Source organism: Chelonoidis abingdonii, chromosome 2, assembly GCF_003597395.2.
Source record: "Chelonoidis abingdonii isolate Lonesome George chromosome 2, CheloAbing_2.0, whole genome shotgun sequence".
Taxonomy (NCBI): Eukaryota; Metazoa; Chordata; order Testudines; family Testudinidae; genus Chelonoidis; species Chelonoidis abingdonii.
Genome location: NC_133770.1, coordinates 134,112,809 through 134,126,934, shown reverse-complemented (window position 1 = coordinate 134,126,934; position 14,126 = coordinate 134,112,809). Strand labels below are relative to the sequence as shown.

Sequence of the window (14,126 nt, the reverse complement as noted above, 5' to 3'; positions counted from 1 at the left end):
GGCACAAGTGCCTATCCCCACCCTTTCTCAATTCACTAGGCTTTGGAACCTGTGTCCCCTGGCGAGCTAGTGTCATTTAGGTGAGGGTGAGTCCCTCAAACGGGAAATGCCGAGTGCAGTTCTGCTGCCCTTAATTCACACATCAAGGATAACAACGCTTTATTACTCCTGCCCCAATAACAAGGAGACTAGGGATCCCACACCAGCCAAAAGTGACTATTTGAGAAGGCAATCCCATCATGCTGAGTGCCTAGGCAGGGTGAGTGTGCCCATGCAAACGAGATTAGCCCCTGAAGTCCTTTTCACGGCTCACCACTAGATGTCAGGGGAGAGCTCATTCAGACTCTGCTTGCATTAATTTCCTAGTGAACCTGTCTCTATTAAATATAAACCAAGTATTTTGTATTGTTTAAAACATATAAGCCATATATGAGCCCCTTTCTTCGCTCCCCTTAATTCAATGGAATTCCACTAGTGTAAAAGAAGAGAAATGGAAGACTGTGGCTAGAATTTTCAAAATTGCTCAGCATTGGGCTAAATTTGTTCCCACCAAAGTCAATAAAGTAGCTCATTGTTGAGCACTTTTGAAAATTATCTTGATATGTCTAAGATAAGAACCCTCTTCCAATTATGTCTACTGATGTAGTGCTAGATTCTGACCACCTGAGATGTTTCAAAAACTGAATTGTATCTTTGCATGTTAAATATAATCAGAAGGTGTAAATCTTGGACTCTTCATTCCACATGGCTTTGTGTGAAGATTTTCTCCAGATTTTGACAGATATGAGTTGCCACCTCGTGACTTTTACTATGTTTTAAACCAAAATATTTAAATTGAAACTCAGTTGAAACCTGGCTTCCCATCAAAACCACATGAAACTTCAAATTTTACGTAGTTAACAACATGAAATCATGTCAGGCTCACTCACTTTGTAGTCAACATCAAAACCAGATGAGCATAAGCATGATTTGAGGTTTAATTTAAAATATTTCACACAGCTCACTGTATAAAAAACAGTATAAACTTGAATAAAAGTTGTAATTGTTATAAAAACATTTCCACATTGGAGTCAGATATTTAAAACTGACTCTAAATAGATGAAAACATACATAGTGTTTTCCCCTAGAAAAACTGGCTGTTATGTCTGCCAACTAGTGGCCAGATATGAGAATAGACTTAACCAATTAGCAGAGTTCCCCATCTGGTGGTTGGATTCCCTGTAGAGGTTTCTGGCATATTACTACAGCTGAAACTCAAACCAGCATCCTTTGCTGGACGAGCCAAAAGGGAACCCTTCTCATCTCTGAAGAAAGCTCATCTCATCTGAAAGTCATTCTTCATGTATCATCTTCTAGCTTTTCAATGAAGAACAGATGTTCTACAGTCCTCAGCTACTTCTCAAAGTCTGTTGGAAAGCTAATGTACAAAGTACATTACATTACATAACAAAGTAGCTGCCAGGAGACAAAATGGCAGGTATGTGGAAGGCAAGAGGAAAAATTACTGTGTTTGAAATGTGAAGAACCTTTTTTTCTCAGTGAAAGGAGAGTTGTAAATCTTTCTAAATTGAATTTATATGTAAACTGGAGGTAGTGACCTCATGACACCAACACAGTTCCATAAAAATTCTGGCAATAACCAATAGCACAACCACTCTGCTAAACTCTACTTCTGCTGAAATCCTCACCTGTTCCTTCATTAGCTCCCTGCACTGGCTATTCTCACACCCTTCTCAGTGGCCTCTTTAGACCCAGCTCTTGGATTCCAGCATATGTGTTTACTGAGAGATAATTACATGGGCTGAAAACCTCTTTAGCCAAACAGAGTTTTGGCCAAGCCATTTCATTTTTGGAGTGCTGTGAACAATAGTTTGGGATGACCGTGTTCACTGTCACTGTGAGGGGATGTTGGATGGGACGGGATGGGATGGGATCTGAGTTACTGCAGAGAATTCTTTCTTGGGTGCTGGCTGGTGAGTCTTGCCCACATGCTCAGGGTTTAGCTGATTGCCATATTTGGGGTCGGGAAGGAATTTTCCTCCAGGGCGGATTGGCAGAGGCCCTGGAGGTTTTTCGCCTTCCTCTGCAGCGTGGGGCATGGGTCTCTTGCTGGTGGATTCTCTGCAGCTTGAGGTCTTCAAACCACATTTTTGAGTACTTCAATAACTCAGTCATGTGTTAGGGGTTGTTATAAAAGTGGATGGGTAGGGTTCTGTGGCCTTCTTTGTGCAGGAGGTCAGACTAGATGATCATATTGGTCCCTTCTGACCTACGAGTCTATGAGTCGATGAGTCTAAGAGTTATAATGCTCATTGCCATTATATCTAAAAATCCCAAGGTACTGATGAAATACATAACGTAAGATGTGAAAGCAACCAGATAATGAAAAAAAGAAAAACTTATGCAGTTGTTAATTTTTGGCATCATGTAATTAAACCACCTTTTTAATGTTATTTTTTGCCAGTATCTAATTAGCAGAGCCATCTGCCTAAGGAGTGCTCAGCCATCTGTCTAGAATGTTGTTCAGTTCATTTTTCTGGTTCCTGACTAATTAACTTATTTCACTATGAAATGTAATAGTACATTTTGTTTTTACGCTTCAGAGAAGTGTGTACATTATATGTGTGTACTTGTATTAATACATCCATTATGAGTGTCTGTCTGTCTACCTACAGTAATACAGATATTATACAGGGCACAATTATGCTCTCAGTTACGTGACTGCAGCTCCCATTGATGTTAATGGAAGCCATGTGTTTTTATTCTCCTGTATCACATCTAATAATAGAAACCCCAACCAATAAGTCTTTTCATGGCCTTTTCAGATCCTGAACACGTGGCTGACACTTTCGTATTGATTAAGGTTATGATTGCACATTATGGTTATATTGAAATATACTGTATATAGATGTATTTTTTCCCCTTGTTTGCAGTTTGTAGCATCTCTGGAAAATTCATGTCAGGACTTAATATCCTGCTGCATTGGATTGTGTGTATGAACGCATGGACACACACTCTCTCTCTCTCTCTCTCTCTCTCTCTCTTTTTCCAGTGAAGGCAACAAGGATTTTTGTCCTTCTTGACTATTGTTTATCCAATAAAGGAAAGGGGGAGCTAAGCATTCTTCACGCTTTTCAGATTTTTACTGTTTGCCTTCTGCAAAGATATCTGAACAAATCTGACATTCCTTTCAGTTTCCCTTGAAGCCAACCCAGCTTCATACATCCAGTTTGCTTAATAAATATATCACTGTTTAACTTTTGAATAAGATTCTGCTGCCCACTCAATCTTTAGACAAATTATTGAAATATTTTATTGCTGCAACATATGTAATTATCCCTTATAGTTCATTCATGTTGAAAGGGTGCTCAAAGTCTGTTAGTTATCACCAGATCTCTGCTCAGCCTTCAGCTCTCAGCTCAATAGCAAAGTTGACACTGTAAAGCCAAGTGGAGCAGATTTAAGTACAGCATTATAGTCTTTTCCCACTCCAACGGTTAACAACCCAAACTGGTGGAAAAGAGAAAGAGACAAATAAAGGTGCCTATCCGATATGAGTACTTGGGATTACCAGGAGGGTTCCTTAGTGGATGGCACAGGACCACAACTGTCTTCCTTCCAGGTGTCTTTAGCTTTCAGGAAGCAATGCGCTTACAGAGACATTCCAATTTATCCCATTTTTCCTGGGTGATTCAACTGGGTTACTCTTCTTTGAGAAACTGGTGTGGGTTAATCAAATGGCAACTGGTGCTTCTGACGAAGACTTAAAATATCCAGCCAACATTAAAATCATGTCCCCTTTCACCATCCAATCAGAAGATGAGGCATCACTTTTCTTACATTCCAGTATATTTGTGCAAAACATCTTATGCCATACCCGTTTATGTAAGACTAGTTAGGTCATTGCCATTTGTATGGCGATGGTGATACATACATTGAACACCTGCTGGCTCATCCCCAATTAGCAACCTACTTTTGCAAGTTGCTTTCCATGGCCCCCTCTTGAAGTGCATCCTCTGGCCAACTTCACACAGTGTGCTTGCTCAAGTAGTATTTTCTCCTCGGCACTTTGCTGACTGCTGAAATGTCTATCTTAAAGTTCACAGTTTGAAAAAAAGCCTCTCCACTGCTTTTATGATCTTTACTTTGTTTTAACTGTCCAACACGGAGTAACACAATGTCATTTAAAAAGTGCTGTTCTTTAGCAGGCCAGAACAGCTGTATACGTTTTTCATTTCTTCTCTCCTTATTTTAACAATAATTTTAGGAACTCTGTATATATGGCTGACCTGTGTCTGTGCATTAGTGGTCAAACACATAGTTGTAGATTGACTTCTATATTTTTTTTTGCGTGGGGCAGCTCCAGTCAGGCCAATGGGGCTGCACATGGGTGGGTGGGCAAATTCCGTGCCTAACCAAGGTTTGCAGTTGCGAGAGTGGGCAATACCCCATCTTCCCCTCCCTCTAAAACTATGCCGATGATCAAAACAGTTTCATTTCTTATTATTCAACTCTGTGTTCAACCGTCCTTAGAACACATTATTTGGTTCTATCTCTTTACTTATCCATTTCTAGCATAGGTATATTTCACTGACTTGTAGTAACATAAGCATACCTGGTTGGAAATATTATCCTTACATTACTAACTTAATAATTAATTTAAAATATATCAGTCTGAACACAGCCCCCTTCTTTTTTTAGCAGGATACCCCTAAAGTAAACCCTGCCATTAATTGTACAATATCTTGCATAAAGCTTAATTCATAAAAAATAGTTTATTCAGTTTAGTTCCTTATATTTACCCCAATACAGTATCTGACAATATCACATAGTGTCTTAATATTAAATCTATGTTTCAATTCATTCATTCAAAGTATATTAGAGAAAGGGGAGGGAAAAGGAAGTTTCTTTTCAGTTACACCACAGGTGCAGTTAATTGGCTTCCAGACTTACCTGCACTGAGTTCCATACTCGGGTAAAAGCCTGCAAAAACTGTGCCATTGAGGTTTGAGTTTCTACTCTCTCAGGCCTTTGACTTTTCTCTTCTGAAAAAAATCTAGATATCTGGGCAGTTCTGGGCAGTTCTCAGTTAGCAATAAATTATAGTTTGGGAGGTTTTGTCAATATATAGGAATCTCAGTGGAACTGGTTGAGTCTGAAATATTTGTAAAGATGTTTGTGGACACTCAAAGTGGCCATTTCTCTATAAATTTGTTTTGGAGGAGGAAAGAGGATTCCCCCCAAAGTCCTATAATCTAGTGTATTAATCAAAGGGCTAAGAATAATTAGTTTCTGAATTTTGTTCCCATCTCATGCATCTGAAGAAGTGAGGTGTTTTACTCATGAGCACTTATGCCTAAATAAATCTGTTAGTCTTTAAGGTGCCACCGGACTCCTTGTTGTTTTTGTGGATACAGACTAACACGGCTGCCTCCTGAAACTTGTTCCTAACTCTGCTACTGACAAACCGTAATCATTCTTTGCATTTTTGTAGCGCTTTCCATTCGTTGTTTAATTATGCTGCGCAACTTTGCAAAGTAGGTAGATATGATTGCCCTCATTTTGCAGATTATGAAATAAAGACTGAGTGAAATGAACTAGGGTCCCACAGCAAGTCAGTGTTAGAATGGGACAAAACAGAATTCAGTGATCTTGACTCCCAGAGCCTGTGGCAGCAGGTATTTTAAATCTTGTGCAGTACATTTTCACCTGTGGTAAACACCGTTGGCTCTCTATTATAGGTAGTGGATTTGTGGCAGTGGTAAGCTAATTTGTGAGAAGCAGAGTACCTCTGCCAAACCATCCGTTGGATGTTAAACGAGGGCACCAAAAATGAAGCTTCTTCTGAAAATTTTGCCATAAGCATTGTGTTTTGGGGGCATTGCAGTATAATGGATTATGCATGCTCCTAGGGTATGGTCCCAGGATATGGTCAACACACTATAGGCAAGGTAATACCTTTTATTGGACCAACTTCTGTTGATGAAAGGGACAAGCTTTCAAGCTACAAAGAGATCTTCCTCAGGCCCGGAGAAGGCAACCAGAGTGAGCAAAATACAAGATGGGACAGATTGTTAAGCATAAGGGGTTTGCTCATGCTGTAGGGTATGCTACATGCTTAACATGTCTTCTTTCTCTCCACTCCCCAGGCTTGGTACAGCCTACTAAGTTCACATATGGCAAACACTCTCCTTAAAGCCTTAATTTAAATCTACATTTCTCATGAAATCTTCCTACACTGATGACCTTCCAGTAACTCCTTCTACAATGGAACCATAGTAGAGTTTAAGCTTCAAGGCTTTAATGGATTAAAATTTTGAAAATCAGACACTGGCACATACTGCTATACAACATATAGACTTACTGTGTTCTGGTAGCGTTTGCTTTAGTTCTCTTTTCTAAAGCAATCTTTATAATACTCTAGAAACTTAGGATACGTTGATATACCAAGAACAGTCTTTTATAGAGTAGTTACCATTTGTGGGATAAAACTGCTTTTTGTACAAAAGAGTTAAGGTATTGTTCCCTTTTTATACAGCTCCTTATGAGGGTGTTTCATTCTGTTAGATACAATTTGTAACAAATGTTAGGGTCATTCACTGAAGGATTCTTCCAGACTGTTTAAAAAGTTTTCAATAAATCCCCACTGATGTAGAAATTCATCTGCAATAGAAATTGTTTTAAATGGAAAGGAGTTTCGGGAACAGGGCCAGGGGAGGGGAGGACTGATTATAAGGTTATTTTTTCTGAAAATAAAAAAACCTCATTCTTGGGCTAGTTGAAAAGGCAAATCAAAGAGTAACGTGTAGTATTGTCAGAAGGTGTTTTCTTCCTCTCATTTAAATAGGCTTTCAGACTATTATTTTTACTAATTACAGAGTCTTCTTACTATTAATACAATCTCCATGAAAGTTCAGCTACAAAAAAATTAGCTACATTAAATCAGCATGAGTTGGCTTTGGTTACTTAAAATGAAAATGGGGCAAACTGTGGTTTAAATTGTTAAGCTGCAACAGTTAGTAAAGAAATCACAGTTCTTTCTGGTAAAAAAGCAAATGCAATCAATTACACTTTTAATCTAAATAACATATATAAATACACACCCTAGATGTGAAAGGTACCATCGATATCAAATATCAGAGGGGTAGCTGTGTTAGTCTGGATGTGTAAAAGCAGCAAAGAGTCCTGTGGCACCTTATAGACTAACAGATGTATTGGAACATGAGCTTTCGTGGGTGAATACCCATGCATCCGCCACCCGCGAAAGCTCATGCTCCAATATGTCTGTTAGTCTATAAGGTGCCACAGGACTCTTTGTTGCTTTTATCGATATCAAAGGCACTCTTGATTATACAGTATATGTATATATATGCAACTATTCACATGCATCAGTATGTACACCCTGAAATATACACTCTATAAAAGAATATACTTCCTAAGTCATAGCTTTTGAACATTAGATAAAGCAATAAGGTTTAATTCATATACTGAAACTACAGCATGGTAAAATAGTATTACAGCTCTGGCATAGATCTGTTGAAGCAAAGAGACAACACAGAAATTAGGCTAAATCACCTCAGTTCCATAGCAGACAATTTTAGTGCTGTTGTTTTGTATGTTTCTTTTGTCTCTCAGACCAAAATGTAAGTTTTAGTGCTTGTGATTAGTGCTGGATTGGTGGCCTCTTGAATTTATACTGACAGAACGGACAGCAACAATGCACGTTTTCCCACAGCATGATAACTATGTCTCTCAACAAAGTTGATCTCAAATGCTATGGTGATGCAGGCCATTTAACTACCTAGACTGACAGATCTGGGGATTGAACATCTTTTCCTCTCCATACTTATTCAATCACTTTGCTTTGCTAGGACTGCCAGGAATAGTGCTAATTAGTGCTGATAGTGATTTTTCTGATGAAGGTAAGTGTGTGCTAGATCTGGATTGAAAACACCAACCTCACTTTAGCTACGTCACTAAGCAGCCATTAATAAGAATGATATATGTTTCTGAGGGGAAAAAAACAGCATAACAATATTGTAAAATGGATTCTCCCCAATATCAACTGTTAATGTGACAGAACTATGTACCATAAACATGACTGTGTTAGCTGTCTCTATCTGACACTACTATGTGGTTTGTACTTTACTTATCTTTGTCTATAAATATTTTTATTGATATGTATTTCAGGCAGTGGAGTGGCAGTGTGATGAAGCTACTAAAAGAGCCTGTTACAGTAAGGGCAAATCAAAGGTAAGTACGTGATAGCTGTGCTGCTTAATCAAAACTTATATTTGGTTGACAAGATATCCAGTAGAGCCATGTACAGGACTAGTCAGTGTACTAACTTCTCTATAAAGTTCTTGTTCTTCTAAAAGTAATGCAAGATTCTTTAGGGTGGCAGTACGGCATTTCTTGGAGTGCAGGCAAAGAATATAAACAATAATATTTCAGGAAACAATATTTCAGCTGGTTCCTTCCAGAACCCATCAAAGGTCTTAGAGTAACAATACTCAATTTACTTAGTTTGTGTCACTTTACTTTCTTAGTCCTACAGTATGTGAAATTCAGTGGACTAGATTCTGATCTCACTGGTGTAAATCTAGATTAACTCCTCAGAAGTCCTTCCATAATACACCATTTATCTCTTTGGGTATCAGGAACAATTTTATAAATGTTTCTATTTCTGTGCCACATGACTTGCCCCAAAGATTTATTGACCTTTTGAGAATAATAGTCTGAAATTCACTACCTCTGTCGACATAAACCTGCTATGTTTCTGCTGTCCAAAGCCAGATTCCAGTTTGACCAGCTACATTTTTTTTATGTATATGTTTAACTGTCCAGTTAAATTCAGTGCAAAGAAAGAACAGGTCCTGTGGGCATATAAAAAGAATAATTTTTGTGAGTTTTTAGAGGTGCACTTAACTAACCAAATTTATTTGTGTGACATTGTGCAGAATCTACTTCACAACTTGAGCATTTTTTTTTATCTTTTGCTGCTTATGTTTGCCAGTTGTGCAGGCACTTGTATCACAATCCTATATATTCACTGTAAATAAGTTACATTTTAGAAATGCTAACATTATGAACCTACATTGCTTATTGAAAGAAATGAATCCATATCTGTTTTATAACTTCTATTAAATGTTTTAAACAAACAAAAACAAAATCAAGAAAACCTATTACTAAAGCTAAGCTACTATTAGTAATACTAAACTAAACTAAGTATAAAACAATACAGTTATCACAGGTCAAGTCTTGAATGGAATCAAATAATCAAATTAGTCAAATCATCAGCTGAATATAGCAAATAATCAATCCTTATAAGAGGGATCTCAGAAGGAGGCTCTCTCTTTGGTTAGACACCCCAACTAAAAAAAAAATGACCCTAGTTAGTTAAGTCTAACTTGGATCTGGTTAAATATTTTTATACTGAAGACAAATTATTATCTAATACTAAAACCACAACCCCTGAGCCAATTATAAAGCTTCTTCTTTAGATTTCAGTTTCAGTGTGGTGGTTAACCCTTCCCCAATCTCCTCTCCCCGGATTGCATAGAAAAAGACTCTAACAAAACTCTTTGATAAGGAGAAGTTTGAGAAATCTTATGTACCAAATTTTATGTATGACTGTTTAAGTTTGCGGAGGTTTAGCAGCTGTCCCTCCCACTTCAGCTCAGGGGAAGGCCACTCTGCTTCACTACATCTCTGGGGCACCACCCCAAGCAAGGTTCAGAGCTTCGGCTTTCAGGCAGGGCAGGGCCAGCAAACAGTCTTGAGGCTCAGGCCCTCAGGCACGGCAGAGCCAACAAACAGTCTAGGAGCTTGGGCCCTAGGCAGGGCAGAGCAACCAAGCAGTCTTAAGGCTCAGGTCCTTAGGCAGAGCAGAGCAAAGGAACAGTTTTATAGCTCAGGCCCTTTGGCAGGGCAAACAAACAGTCTGACCACCCAGCTCTGGCAGATGGCAGGCAGACGCAGGCCTCTTGGCCTAAGGTGGGGAGGTTGCCACCCCAGGAGTAGGGTTGGTAGCAGGGGGTAGGGGAACCCGGGCCCACCCTACTTCACCAAGTCTTAGCCCAGGGACCTAACAGTGACGGAGTGTTCCGCCACTGGGTCAGCAAGGATCCAACCAAAACATGCTGACATAGAATCAAGAAACAACCCAACTGAGCTAAAGTCTGGTTTCTCTGGGCTACTTCTTATGATCCCCTTGTTGGGTACCTGCATTCCCCAGGAGTCCTCTGTTTTCTCAGGATATGCGGCAAGCACCAGACACGGCAGCTCTTCACATGGGTCAGTCTTAGGGTTCAGCTCCAGGGCCCTGTAGTGGCCTGGAGAAGTCTGCTCCCTTCCCTTCCCTGACACAGACTCAGCTAGGTTGGTGACTCTGCCTTTTATTCTTCCTGTCCTTCCCCTTGGCTTCCAGCGGGAAGGGCGAGTCTGATCTGGCTCTTATCCACCAGGGATTACAGAGTGACTCCTCCCTCTCCAGATCAGTGGGAGGCCACTCTGCCTTATTATAAAGTCCCTTAGGACTTTTAAACAGAGAATATGGAACATACGTTAATGAATATCTTTGAGACTTCGGTTAGGGCTATTTAAACTGGGGAACTTTTTTTGGTGCCCTCCCTTTATGAACTTGATGGGTGCTCATACACGCATGCATTCACACAGCTACACTTCCACACTCTAAAATGAGAGAATAAAAAGTCTGGACTACTTCCCAGCTAAAAGAAGCAAACGACAATATTAGAAAAAAGAAAAATAAGATATGTAAAAAACCAAGGGATTGCAAATACTTCAGTTTTCATGGCCTTCTGGATTGTCACAGAACAAGAGCTGTAATTGCAGTCCTTCAGCTAGATGGAACAACAGTTAGTGGCATCCTTCATGTGCAGGGAGATGGGGCAACAGCTGGTGTAGCCTTGTGTAGATGAATTGACTTCCTTTTCTCTGAGGTGGTTGACTTTAGGATTTCAGGAATGTGAGTCATCCCTCAGGTGGTTTGCTGACCCAAAAAACCAAGGCTTCTTGCCTTCTATTAATTTCTTATCATTTTTACTCCACTTTGCAGTGCCACCCTTGAAAGCCTCTGGGCAAATCAAGTGTGGAGCCACACAAGTTGGTTAGTTATTGTTTAAATTAGGTCATTGTTAATGAGCTTTGATTTTGGGAAAGTCCTGCTTAAGCCACCATTTAAAAAAAAAATCATTGCTTTGCCTACCACAGAGACTAGGTCCATGACACCCACCGTCCAATAAATAAAATAGAAAATACATATCAGAGGTCACTCTTTTTGAACTTGAAAGGCCATGTCCATGTGAAAAAGTCTTGACATGACATTATATAACCAGTTTATGGAAAATTGACCCCAAATCCTGTAAAGATAATGGATTGAAAAGACCCTAGCAACTACCAGCGTCTTAGCATTCATCCGTCAGCAAGACAAAAATAAATTTGAACAGTTTAGGACCAGATGTGATCTCTGACACACACTCAATATTTCGCTGCCAAGTTTGAAATGGCTGGGATGAGAATCAGTACCTCCAGATTGGAGGTCCTGGTCCTTTCCTGGAAGGAACTGGACTGCTCTCTCCAAGTAAATGGGGAACAGCTGCTCTTCATGGAAAAGTTCAAGTATCTAGGGGTCTTGTTCACGAGTGATAGTAAGCGGGAGCGTGAGATTGATCGGAGGATTGGTGCACCAATGACAGTAATGCAGATGCTGTACCTATACTTGGCGGTGAAGCGGGAGCTGAGTTCTCAGTCGAAGCTCTCTGTTTACAGGTTGCCCTGCGTCCCCATCCTCACTTATGGTCCTGAACTTTGGATAAAGACCAAAAGAATGAGATTGCAGGTATAAGTGGCAGAAATGAGGTTTATTTGCAAGGTGGCTGGGCTTGCTCTCTTAGACAGGGTGAGGGCTCAGCTATTTAGAAGACCCTTGGAGTAGAGCTGGTACTCCTCTGGATTGAGAGGAACCAGCTGAAGTGGTTCAGATACCTGATAAGGCTGCCTCCTAGGAGGTTTCTGTTGGAACTCTACCGGGCACATCCCACTGGGCGGAGGCCCTGAGACTGACCCCGGAAAACACTGGAGGGATTGTATCTCCTGACTGGCCTGGGAACACTAAGGAATCCCCCAGGAGGAGCTGGAACCTATTGCAGAGGAAAGGAAGGTCTGGTCCTCCCTACTCTCCATGCTGCCGCTGTGACCCTCATCAGGAAAAGCAGCAGAAAGGGAAAAGAAGAAAGATGAGAAGAAGGGCCAGATGTCACCATTCTTCTTATAAACAAGACAATTTACAGTAATCTTCATATTTAGAAACTAGGCCAAAAATCAAACAGTTTATCTTTGTAAGGTTGCATCTTGATAAAGAAGAGATACCTTAAAACTTCTCAAGATAAAGCCCATTAAAATTAAAAAAAATTAAAATGTGTAGAAGATCTCTGTTCCTACATACTCTTTTCTCTCACAGAGTCTGTTCTTGTAAATTATTTTTTTTTAAAAAGCAAATCTACAAAAATATACATTTTATCTGTTTGAGTCATTAAATATGATTAAATTCTTATGAAGTCAAGATCATGGATATATCCAAGGACCTTATTTCAAAGCTAGAGAAGATTACCTATTTTGTGACACAGCATGACCTTTAACTCTAGTAACCTAGAAGTTCTAGGCTATTTAAACATTCAGATTAAAATGAGACTTTACATATATTTTTTTAAAGTTGCTGTAGTATGCTCTGTAGGATTATACTGTGCAAAAGTATATCAGTTAGGCTGTACATGCAATTTACTACAATGAGCTTTGCTGTTTCATGAATTTAAATGAATTGAATTAAAAAGATAAAGAAAAAACATATGAAATAAATCAAAAGCAGTAGTTACTCAGTAGGCTTCAGGAGCTTAATTCAGCAGGACTCAAGTCAATGCAATTACTTATATCCAGATGCCAAAACATCTGGATCCAGGGATCCCTTACAAATGCTCTCACTGTCTTAAACATCATCTGAAACATATTCACCACTTCCACTTGTCAGTGATTTAAATAGAAAGAAAGTTCATTCACATAACTGTTTTCCTTGCTAAATGCATGAAAATAACGTTGCTTTGTAGGACTGGCCTACCCTATTCTATTTGCGATTGATTAAAAAATGTATAAACTCACACCCATGGCAAGGATGTGTAATACTGTGGATGGTAAAGAGGCAGAATTATAATTTATTTGGAAAAAACTTTACTGAATATATAATTGTGACGATGTGGTTCTGGTGGGACCCAACTGAGAGTGCCAAATCAGGACCAATTGCTCAAACAGGGCAGTCACAGCCCAAGGCTGGGGTTTTTCCACCTCTAAGGCAACCCAAACCAGCCAGACAAAAGACTTCGGTGTCACCCCTCTGGCTAACGCAATAGTCCACAAGCAATTTCCTAGACACTCCAGTCTCCCAGTATCACCACCAGTTCCACACGTCCTGGGGATAAATGGTTATGAAACCAACACCCCAGTAAAAGAAAAAAATCTCTCGATCCAAGGATCAAGCCCCAGACCAGGTCAATATACACCTCAGATCTTACCAAATCACGCTGTTGCCAATCTTAGAATCTAAATCTAAAGGTTTATCATAAAAGGAAAAAGATAGAGGTGAGAGCTCATAATTGGTTAAACTAAAATCAATTACATATAGTAATGGCAAAGTCCTTAGTTCAGGCTTGTAGCAGTATGAAGTAAACTGCAGGTTCTTGTTTAAGTCCAGTCTCTGGAGAACATCCCCTGCTGGGATGGGTCATCAGTCCTTTGTGCAGAGCTTCAGATTGTAGCAAAGTCTCTCCAGAGGTAAGAGCAGGATTGAAGACAAATGGAGATGAGGCCTCTGCCTTATATAGACTTTTCCAGGTTAAGAACACTCCTTTGTTCCTACTGTGGAAAAGTTACAGCAAAATGGAGTTTGCATCACATGGGCCAGTTCTGCATACCTTGCTGAGTCACAAGGCGTATTCGCCTCCTCTCAGATGGTCAGTTGTGTAGGTGCGGTCCTTAAGGGCATCAAGCAGGCTAAGCTGAGCTGACACCAGCTTGGTCTGGGGTGTCTCCCAGAACTGCAGCACCAATTCGAAATA

General features: G+C 39.8%; 1 protein-coding gene across 1 annotated transcript in view; it reads left to right on the top strand.

Moving 5' to 3' along the window:
• The window catches only part of SEMA5A (semaphorin 5A), a 641,391-nt gene that overhangs the window by 341,902 nt on the left and 285,363 nt on the right, over positions 1 to 14,126 (top strand). Inside the window, exon 5 of the mRNA XM_075062673.1 lies at positions 8,191 to 8,253. Within this exon, the coding sequence (XP_074918774.1) occupies positions 8,191 to 8,253 (63 nt within the window). The remainder of the gene's footprint in view (positions 1 to 8,190; positions 8,254 to 14,126) is intronic.